Raw genomic sequence first — 11,827 nt, 5'->3', positions numbered from 1 at the left:
TTACTTCCTTGATATACGCTTTTAATTCTCTTTATTTTTGCATGTGTTTTCCAGATAGATTTTCAAAACAATAACATTTGAATCAACATTGAGAATAATAATACATTTTTTTCGGTGTGAATGATAAATGACTACTGTAAGGTATGAGAGGTCATTTATTCTCGATTGGAAATCATTAGATATTATTGTTTTCATTCAAATCTCTATATAATTTTAAGACGAAATAGTAATATCTTTAAGTTTCATCCAAAATTCAAAGAATGTCATTTTTAGGGGATCTTAAATTAAATTAGACTCGAACTCGTAAATTTCATTGCAAAGACAATTAATTAATTGACTAAGTACCGATTTAGCGCGTTGTGGGGTGTTAATCCTTCCCCACATGTAGCCGACTCCCGAACTCAAATTTTGGTAACGTAGACCGTAAGTTTGTCATTTTAATTAAAATTAATATTTTATTAAAATGACGAATACATTTTGGGTGCCCAATCACACCCTAATCAAAGATTGGTGGTGACTCATCGAACCACATTATATCATTAACCGATCAAAAAAGAATTTTGAAATGAGACCCCCTTTCCCCCTCCGAAAAAGACCATCTCAATAATTATGTGCTGATGAATTTTGTGTTTATGTCATTTTCATCCTTATATGTTATATTATGCTTATATTAGAGTATTATATGTATGCGTCTGCGTATGCGTCTGCGTATGCGTCTGCGTCTGCGTCTGCGTCTGCGTCTGCGTCTGCGTCTGCGTAAGCGTATGCGTCTGCGTATGCTTCTGCGTAAGCGTAAGCGTATGCATATGCGTATGCGTATACGAATGCGAATGCGAATGCGTATGCGTATGCATATACGTATGCGTATGCGTATACGTATGCGTAGGCGTAGGCGTATGCGTAGGCGTAGGCATATGCGTAGGCGTAGGCATATACGTATGCGTATGCGTATGCGTAGGTGTAGGCGTAGGCGTAGGCGTAGGCGTAGGCGTAGGCGTAGGCGTATGCGTATGCATAGGTGTAGGTGTATGTGTAGGTGCGTAGGCGTAGGCGTAGGCGTAGGCGTAGGCGTAGGCGTAGGCGTAGGCGTAGGCGTAGGCGTAGGCGTAGGCGTAGGCGTAGGCGTAGGCGTAGGCGTAGGCGTAGGTGTATGCGTAGGCGTAGGTGTAGGTGGCGTAGGTGTGTGTGCGTAGGTGTAGGTGTAGGCGTAGGTGTAGGCGTAGGGTAGGCGTAGGGTATGTGTATGCGTATGTGTATGTGTATGGTATGTATGGTAGTGTAGGGGTAGGTGTGTGTGTAGGTGTAGGTGTATGTGTAGGTGTAGGTGTATGTGTAGGTGTAGGTGTAGGTGTAGGTGTATGTTGTGTATGTGTAGGTGTAGGTGGTATGTGTATGTGTATGTGTATGTGTATGTGTATGGTGTATGTATGTGTATGTGTATGTGTGTGGTGTATGTGTTGTGTATGTGTATGTGTAGGTGTATGTGTATGTGTATGTGTATGTGTGTGTATGTGATGTGTATGTGTATGTGTATGTGTATGTGATGTGTATGTGTATGTGGATGTGTATGTGTATGGTATGGTATGTGTATGTGTATGTGGTATGTGTATGTGTATGTGTATGTGTATGTGTATGTGTATGTGTATGTGTATGTGTATGTGTATGTGTATGGTATGTGTATGTGTGTATGTGTATGTGTATGTGTATGTGTATGTGTATGTGTATGTGTATGTGTATGTGTATGTGTATGTGTAGTATGTGTATGTGTATGTGTATGTGTATGTGTATGTGTATGTGTATGTGTATGTGTATGTGTATGTGTATGTGTATGTGTATGTGTATGTGTATGTGTATGTGTATGTGTATGTGTATGTGTATGTGTATGTGTATGTGTATGTGTGTGTATGTGTATGTGTATGGTGTATGTGTATGTGTGGTGTATGTGTGTGTATGTGTATGTGTATGTGTATGTGTGTATGTGTATGTGTATGTGTATGGTATGTGTATGTGTATGTGTATGTGTATGTGTGTGTATGTGTATGTGTATGTGTAGGTGAGGTGTATGTGTATGTGTATGTGTATGTGTATGTGTATGTGTATGTGATGTGTATGTGTGGGTAGGTGTAGGTGTAGGTGTAGGTGTAGGTGTAGGTGTATGTGTATGTGTATGTGTATGTGTATGTGTATGTGTATGTGTATGTGTATGTGTAGGTGTAGGTGTAGGGTAGGTGTATGTGTATGTATGTGTATGTGTATGTGTATGTGTATGTGTAGGTGTATGTGTATGTGTATGTGTATGTGTATGTGTATGTGTATGTGTATGTGTATGTGTATGTGTATGTGTAGGTGTAGGTGTAGGTGTAGGTGTAGGTGTATGTGTATGTGTATGTGTATGTGTATGTGTATGTGTATGTGTATGTGTATGTATGTGTATGTGTATGTGTATGTGTATGTGTATGTGTATGTGTATGTGTAGGTGTAGGTGTAGGTGTAGTGTATGTGTATGTGTATGTGTATGTGTATGTGTATGTGTATGTGTACGTATACGTATACATACATAGTATGGTTTATATTTTATTCATCCTATATTATATGTATTATATGTGTGTATTAAACATATTAATAATTTTTTTGATCTAAAAAAAAAAACAATAATTTTTTGTGAGGAAAATCAGTGTGAAAGCCTCCTAAATAAGGGGAAGTGTATTTTTTATGATTCTACGTACAAATGATGTCACCTTTTTTACAATTGATTTTTATCGATAGTATAATTTTACTATATTTTAGATATTAAAATAAAATCAAGGCAATGTCTTTTTGTATTGGGGAATCTGTGCAAAGTCTCCTAACTTAAGAGAAATATGTTTTCGAAGATTGTTCATACAAAAATATATCTTTTATTATTTGTCATCATACAAATTATATGTATTTTAATACATGTAAATATTATTTAATATATTATATATTTTTAATTTCATTAAGTGTATTCACGTTTCTTAACTATTGCATTCGTCACATTTATTATTTGTCATCATATTTTTAGTTTTAAAATGTTGCTAATAATTTAGAAGGTTCTTCTTGTACAACAAATTCCTGAAATTATGTTGTTATTCGTCTTAGAGATTTTTACCTAATGGTCGGGGTCAATCTAGTACATGCAATCCCTTGAATCTTAGTGTGTCTTAGTGTGTGTCTTGATGTCTTGAGTTTTGTGAATGTTATGCTTGGTAATGTGCCTATAAAATCATGTTGTAGACTAATTCAAGGTTTGGCTGATCTTGAAGCTGCAGTTTGCCTTTGCACTGTAGTTAGAGCAAGAGTCTTAGGCATTAACATCAAGCTCCCTATTTCACTAAGCCTTGCTCTAAATAATTGCGGACGAAGTGTTCCTACCAAATACATTTGCAGCCTTCAATAGTGTTATTATACTATCTTTGATTTTATTGTGTGTTGAGATTGTAATTGTTTATTTGTTGTATTTTATAATTCATTGTTCACCAAGTCTTTTTAACACTTTTTGACCTTCCCATTCATTATTATTCTGAATAAATGTAAACTTCTACTTTACCACATTATGTAATATTTTTTCATTCAATTATTAAATTTGGTACACTACACTTTTCATCAATTAAATTTGGCATTATTTTTATTTGACAACATTTCTAATTTGCCAGTCAGAATAAAATCGAACCATAGTTTAATAACCGTGTAGGTAATATTCAAACAACATTATTAAAAAAGCTCGTCCCGAAAGATCAATAATAAAGTAAAGAAACAATAACAAAAAACTGTCAAACATTAATTATGACATAGTCGACCATTCCATTTGGCCTTGGCCTTACAATCCATCAAACAAAAATTTTGAGAAGAAAATAATGATCTAATGATAAACATTAGTATATAAAACACGTGCTTGATATATATGGAGGTGAAATAATCATAAAATATTTGAATATATGAAAAAAGTATTTTTTAAATATTACCATATAAAAGATAAATTCATATTCAAATTCGTCTGAAATCCGAAAATGATTTACCATATAAAACCTTGTTATTATTCGTCCCGGAGCTGTTGTCTCTAATGGTCGTGGTCAATTCGGTACATGCAATCCCCTGAATCTCGGTGTGTGTCTTGATGTGTTGGGTTTGGTGAATGTTGAGCTTGGCGATGTGCCTATAAAACCATGTTGTAGCCTAATCCATGGTTTTTCTGATCTTGAAGCTACAATTTGCCTTCGCACTGCTGCCAGAGCAAGAGTCTTAGGCATTAACATCAACCTTCCTATTTCATTGAGCCTTGTTCTAAATAATTGTGGACGAAGTGTTCCTACTGAATACATTTGCAGCTTTCGATAATGCTATTTTACAATGTTTTATTTTATTGTGTGTTGAGCTTGCAATCTTTTATTTGTTATATTTTATAATTCCTTCTCCAGTAAGTCCTTGCACCATTTCAATTAAATGTTAACTTATACTCTATCACATTAGATTATATTTTTTCATTCAATTAATAAATTTGGTTCACTACGCCTTTCATCAATAAAATTTGGCATTATTTCTATTTTTTGTTGAATAACTATAGAGTCAATTTTATTCAGCCTTAACAGAAATATTTATTAGCTAGGTCACTAAACTTTCATTTTTGGTGTTAATCAAGCCTTTAATCTTTCAAAACAAAATGAAGATAGTGATGTGGCCCGATAAGATATCATTTAGTCCTCAAAACTTATAAATTCTATCAAATTGGTCTTAATTCAAAACAATTCATTAAATTTAACCCTCCATATCTATACATTCAATCAATTTACTACTCCTTTCATCTAATAAACTCTCTCAAATCTTAAATTAATTACATAATTAGCCACCTTCTGTAAATATTTACGAAACTAACACCTGAATTTTACGCAAATAGCACCCAAACAGAAATTAATTACAAAACTAACACCCTGCGGCCATCGTCACTCTCGGTGGTGGCGCGTGCGGTGCGTGAACAGTAATACGGTGTCGGAAAAATTCCTAATAATTATTTTAAGGCATTTTGAGACACTTACCAAGCTCAGTTCACAATTTTGAACAGCGGAGAGCTCGATTCCGAAACATCAGAAACTTTGACGATCTCACCCCTCCACGCGCCGGCGACGGCAGAGAAACTGAGAACACCGGTGGACTCGGAACGATGCAAGGAACACAATGGTGCGGGAGGTGTCGAAAACGGATCATCAGATCGTCGTGAATCGACGAAAAACCAACTGAAATCGAGTTATTACTGACGATACTTCTGACTGAAATTAACGATGAACGGTGACGATTCTCGACGAAAGGTTTGAGGGGTTTTGTTCTTCGATCGACAACGAACACGATGGTTGTTTCGGTTCGTCAATCGGAGGTCAGACGACGAGTAGATCGGAGTTGAAAGGAGGGTTGTTGGAGAAGGAAAATTGGATAATTTTTCCAGAAACATATGGTAATGGGGGATTTATAATTCAACTCATAATAAAAATGGGTAAACCATGAGTTTAATGACTGAACTTTATGCAGTTCTTAAAATGGTCTTCCAACTTTGAAATTTTACAATTTAATCCACCATTTCGTTCAAAATACCAATTAAATCCAATACTTTATAATTTCTAAAATTTAACCCTAAATTTGGGTGTTACAATTCTCCCCTCCTTAAAAGAATTTCGTCCTCGAAATTCATTCATGTCACATAATTACAGAAATAAAACTTCCATCAGTTCTTTCATATCTATAATGTAGCTCTTATTGAAATACAGATCCTCCACTAATCCTTAACTAGTTGAGTATACATTCTTATCAGAACTTTTTCTAATTTCAATAAAAGAATCTGAACGAAAATGTCCTTGAGTAATCAATTCAGTCTTGGTCATGAGAATAGGCTCATAAAGAAGTAGCATATCCGAATTTCATTTCCGGAGCCAAGTCAGAATTTCTCAGATGAGTAACTCTCACATGGCTCGTGTAGTACTTTACAGAATTCAAATAGACGTTACTGGTATTCCTTTATAAAACGATAGAGTCCTAACGGATGAAAACTTAAGTTTGCTCATTACAGATAAGGATTCAACCTTAGAGTTCCAGCTCAAAGAGGTATGATTGCAGTCTAGGGGCTGTACCTCCATACTCCAGCCTACCCAGATAATGTCCCAATAAAATAGTTTAAATAGTAACCATTGAAAACATGAAACCATAGTTCATAACTCAGTAAATTCCATGATTTAATAAATTAGGAACAATTCATATTTTTCAATGAAAACGTAATCAGAGAACACATACCATGTTGCCATGGTTCATAAACTAGTAAAGTAATAATTTCAGTAAAACTCATTTTAAGACATATAAAATCGTCATGTAGTATATGCGGAACACACTAGAGGATCCAAGTATTTTTCAGAAGCACTGAATAGTTATTAGGAAAACGTGAAACTTATATACTTTGATCGGATTCCAGGAACGAGGTCCTATTAAAAAAAATCGATTATTAATGGAACTAATCAGACATTTAAAGTTGATACTTTAGAATCCCACTATGATTCAGGTGCATCCGAAAGGTGTTCAGGAACCTTTATAGTGAATAAATCCTATATTCAGATTTACGGAGAGCGATTTCATTACTCAAACAATCTGAGGTCTTCAGGATTATGCATTGAATTAACAGGATTTTAGTCCAATTAAACCAAATGTGTTATTCAGAATTCTTTGCATCTGAGTTACTTGTGTGATCATATATAACTGGTGTGATTTGAACTGATAAGGGAGAAATGAAGGTTTAGGACATTTACAATCTGTGTTGATATATCAAATTATCGAAATAACTCAAGCTGAACAACTCTAGAACTAATGCATGTTGACTGTTCCATTCAATACCCTTCCAGGGTATTCACTCTTTAATACTAACAATTCTTATCCATTGATCACCTCCAGAATCATCGCTGAATAGATCTTAAGGAGACGAACATATATTCCATTGGTTTTTATTTTATTCCCACGTCGCAACACTATCAGAAAAATGTCGATATACTTGATTCGTGGTTTACAAGCACGGGGATAGTACATCAGGTAAGTTCATCAACATTTCCATACTTATCCAAGTCACTCTTTTAGTCACAAGTCATTATGGTTACCTAGGTCATTTAGTAGTCAAGTCTATCCTGGTCACTTCAGAGTTTTTCAGAGTAATTTGAACATTTCTGAATTTTGGATATATATTACACTTATGTTCAATTTAATTTGGTCATATAATAAATTTATTTTGATATTCTAGGTTTATATATTCATTTTAAACGTATTAGTTATTCCATGGCATAGAGATACTTTAGGTTATTTTACACTTTAGGGCATTTTGGTTATTTTACACTTTATGGGTAATTATATAATTCCAATATAGATTCAGAATTTAAATCAATGCTTCTCGAGATCAAGTGTATCAAGATATGAGTTCATAGGTCGTCTCCATTTTCATAGTCACCCATTTTTCTTTTTACTCTTTAAGGGTATTATCGTAATTTCATTTAATTCCGTTGATGGCATTACTTCGGGTAACTTAGGCTTGAATGTATTCCAGTTCCATTTAAATTTTAGAGTACTTTGCTCATTTGCTTACTAGAGGTTAATTTCACCACAAGGGAAAATCTTGGTCCTTTTTCAATACAAGGGCATTTTCAAAATTTTACCTCTTAGGGCTATTTTAAGTAATTTCTTATCCAAATAATCCCGATATTTAACCTTTAAAGAGATTTATCAAAATTTATGGATATTGAAACCGATTCATTTATTATTGGATCACTAAACTTATAATTATTTCGATTGATCTTCCAATTTCTCTTTATCGAGCCGTCGAAGTCTTATATTGTTTTATTTCCTTATTTCAATTTACGTCTGAGTCCGTTGATAGTTAGATACATATAATGGACCAATCAATTTCAATCAAGCACTTACCATCTATCCATGAGCTCCAAAAAGCATACAAAAGGTAGTAGAGTATTACCTCTATTTCCATGCCATATCGATCAACTATTTAACTCCATTCGATTGCCCTCAAACTTTAATTCAACTTCCAATAATCCCTCGGATACAATGCAACCAAATTTACGCCAAAAGGTAAATATGTGAAAAACAGACTGTTCATGAGAATCTATAACGTAATCGACGTGGTCGCTCGTATGCTGTCCCTATTTAAGAAACTCTGCAAGATTACTTCCATTTCAACAATGAGGAGTTAGTGTGTTTTGAATCAGTAAGTAATTGTCCTTTTCATGTATATAAATATATTCCGACTCGAACTTTGGAAACTCTACATTTAGCTTATATGTACATGCTTACTTTGTTAGCATTGGTTAGACTTTATATCAACTTATTAATTATGGCACTTTTTATGAACTTGTCTTTCAATTTTATGCCACTTTCACTTTTTCACAGCATCGTCTTATTAATGTTACCTCTTCTAATGTTGTTACTTTTCAATTATGCGAGAATCATTTTTCCATGTCTATTTCTAGTTTAATCTTGCTATGAGGTTTGTGACAGATGTCATGATTCATGAGTATCATACTGCTCTGCTTGAGATTCCGTAGGATTTCGATGCCGATATGTCTTACGAGGCACTCACCGTCTTGGTTGGTCATACGTTCAACGCTCACTCGACTCGATCTCATCATATACACAACCTGACCTTACGCTATATACACCGCTTCCTCGCCTATAATAATTCAGGCCGAAATGACTCGTCTTTTTCTTGAGCTGAGTCTAGCTTTTATTTTTATGGTGTATGTTAGTCGGCCAGTGGGTGAACTTAGGTTTTTGGTTTGCTTGGGATTTTAAGATCGGTATTTAGTCTAATCGTCCATTTATCCTTGGCTCTTATGTTACTCATTTAGCTTCTCGCATCGCTAATTTTGATGTTACCATGTTTACTTATGCTTTTTCTACAGATTCCTTGGATGAGCAATGCTTGGATTTGATGGGCTTACTTACTGGAACCTCAAGTGCACCATACTTTATTCCACCTGGTGTTCTTACTCCTCTCTGAGAGCAAGTTTTCGTTCGTCGCAATGCGTCACAACCGCCACCTGCAACATCTCGCCCGGACATGAAAACATAAATAGATGATCAACACCATTGAGACAAACATTGCTGAAATTCTTTCATATATTCGTCCCAAAGCCTCTCGTCGTAGCTGTGGTCGTGGTTCACTATAAATCATGGGAGTTCTATATTCCTTCTCTCGTACTTTAATTTTATGTTTTGGGATAAAACACCTTAATTGAGGGGGAGTAGAGTCTAAATTGAATTTTTCTTTGCTTATCTTTATGTTTTGATGCTAGTATGTGTTGGTTTTTTTGTCGAAAGTTTTATTGAATTTCTTTGTCTTGTTGAATATTTTTGGTATGTCATGCTTGTTTGGGAATACATAATTGTTTAGGTTAAGATATTCTTGATAGCGAATAGCATGAGTTGTGATCAAGTTGGATTTCTTGTGATATTTCATGATTTTGTTGGTTGGAATGTGCTTAGCTCAATGCATGAAAACACTTTGATTAGATTTAAGCCTTTACGAGCATATCATTTTGCTCTTATTTTGTTTGATTGAGTGTGTCGAATTCGACATTGGTATTCTAGAACCTGCATTTTAAATAATATCGAGATTGCACAATAACATGATGCTTAAAAATGATTTGGGCACCTTAAGATTAACCCCTTTATTTTCCCCACTAAATTTCTTATCCATGCATTTTCCCCTTGTTAACCACTCTTGAGCCTATTACCATTCTTTGTTTTCGCCACATTTATAAACACGAGCCTTTTTATTTTATCCCTTTTTTATACTCTTTTCAGGACAAGTGAACAATTTTTGTGGTGTTAGAAAGGAAGTCATGTGCAAAAGAAAAAGTTCTTTGTTTAAAAAAAACAGTTCAGAAAAAGAAAAAAAGAAAAAGAAAACAGAAAAAGACATGGGAAAAGGGGGAAACAAAACAACATCAAAAGTACAAAAAAGTCAAATTCAATTCGAAAGGAAAGGTGTTTTTTGATGGTTTGTGTCTTTTTATCTTACTGTACTTAGACGATTGATGGAGTCGAACTTGTTATTTGTTAGTTCCTTGTCTTGAATTTTAGCCATATTATTAGCATTTTTCCCCCACCTTTACCTAAGCCCCGTTACAACTAATAAAAGACCCTTTGATATGTGCATCTTGTTCGTATTAGTAGTGGAGATTTGATTTACTTGGAGGCCTATGGTAATTTCGTGTCGGTTCTGACGTTGAGCGTTTCTATACCCCAAGCACATTCAGTTATTTGAGTGAATCCTGTTAAGGTGTTAAGTTAGGTGGTATTGAGATTGATGAATGAATGGATGTCACAATTATATTTACCTTGTTCCAATTAGTGTTGTTCAATTGATTGGTGTCTTGATTTGGATGATTATTGTGGTCTCTACTTACATTGCTTCCTTTGATGTGAGACTTTGCAAAGAAAGGTAAATGGAGTTTTCTGTTGATCTGATTAAAACATATTTGAGGACAAGCATGAGATAAGTGAGGGGGAATTTGATAAGTGTTCTAAATCGAAAATATTTCCTCATTAATTCTTTGATCTTATGGATTTATTACTACTGATTTGGTTGTATTGTGCTGGATTTTGTATTGGATCTTTTTTCAAGAATTAGCAGTAAAGAGGGCACAATTTGTATTTTTTTATTATTTAGTCATGACTAGAGACATGGGCACGACACGGTCTGACATGACAATTTTTAGAAGGTCCAGTCAGCAGCAGATTTCTAGAAGATCTAGTCAGTACCTTCTGGAAGATGGACGGGCAGTGATATCTTAGGAGATTTATTTTTAAATTTTAAAGTTTGAATTTGGAAAACATTTGGAATTATCTTTAGGATTATTTTTATTTTAATTTTATGTTTATCTCTAGGATTTTAGATGTTATAAATACCCTCTTATGGCAAGCCTAAACACAATTAAGATTTCACTCTTCTTCTCTGTTTTTGGTTTTATAAAGTTATTCTTTTCTTTATTTTCAAGTTTTTGTTTTTATTTTAAGTTTTATTTTTAAACATGCTAAGAATGACTTTTGTCATACTTAACTAATTTTATTATAAGCCGAAAGGCTAAGAGATGACTCAATTCAATATGTGAGAATTGAAAAGCACCTAACATCTTCAGGATGCCACTCTTAATATTCTGAAAAACTTGGATAGGTAATCGACCTATCCTTTAAAAACAAAACACTTTCTTTTCAAAAAGTTGACGTTGTTCAGGATGTTGTTCTTATTTAAAGTTCGGAGGAAATATCGACGAATAGAAAATTCGATTTCCTGTGAACACACTTAGCAGCGGTCCGCTAAGGGAAATGAGATCAGGTTTGATTCTCAGAGAGACAACATAATCTGAATCGGGCTTTTCCTAAACTAAAATAATTTTTGCACTAACGTCGATTGTCGTAGTTGGTTCAATTAAAAGCTGGATTTTCAAAGATTGGCTTTGAGAAAATCAGTTACCAAAGTGAAAAGCCAGTTACATGGATAATGCCTTGTAGACTGTAACCGGCGTGAATCCCGAAGTGAAAATCCAATTTCAATGACCATAAACGAATTGAGTCAAAGCGAGGCCTGAGGTTGCTTTTTACTATAATTATTTTTAAATCTTTGTTTACTTTCTTAATTTTTGCTTTAAATTATTTTTCCTTATTCAATCATTTTAATTCAACCCTCCCCCAATTCTCTTTACTACATATTGCCTGGTTTAAATAATTCAAATTGAAATTTGGGAATTTTTCTAAGTCTCTGAGGATCGATCCTTAC

General features: G+C 34.4%; 1 protein-coding gene across 1 annotated transcript; it reads left to right on the top strand.

The window, feature by feature from the left end:
• The first annotated feature begins 698 nt into the window (after positions 1–698).
• LOC120158978 (protamine-like) lies at positions 699–9,046 on the top strand. Its single transcript, XM_039169689.1, has 2 exons — positions 699–1,179; positions 8,949–9,046. The coding sequence occupies exons 1-2, from the start codon at positions 699–701 to the stop codon at positions 9,044–9,046; spliced, it is 579 nt and encodes a 192-aa protein (XP_039025620.1).
• Positions 9,047–11,827: the final 2,781 nt, after the last annotated feature.

The sequence above is a fragment of the Hibiscus syriacus genome, unplaced genomic scaffold, assembly GCF_006381635.1.
Source record: "Hibiscus syriacus cultivar Baekdansim isolate YM2019G1 unplaced genomic scaffold, ASM638163v2 tig00111338_pilon, whole genome shotgun sequence".
Taxonomy (NCBI): Eukaryota; Viridiplantae; Streptophyta; class Magnoliopsida; order Malvales; family Malvaceae; genus Hibiscus; species Hibiscus syriacus.
Note: the sequence above shows the minus strand (reverse complement) of the source record. Positions and strands in the feature narration are given on the sequence as shown.

Excerpts from the sequence above, each read along its gene's own strand:
- LOC120158978 (XM_039169689.1), top strand. The coding sequence starts at position 699 with ATGCGTCTGCGTATGCGTCTGCGTCTGCGTCTGCGTCTGCGTCTGCGT. Across the intron at positions 1,180-8,948 it reads CGTAGGTGTAGGTGGCGTAG|ATTCCTTGGATGAGCAATGC; the intron begins GTGTGTGTGCGT and ends CTTTTTCTACAG.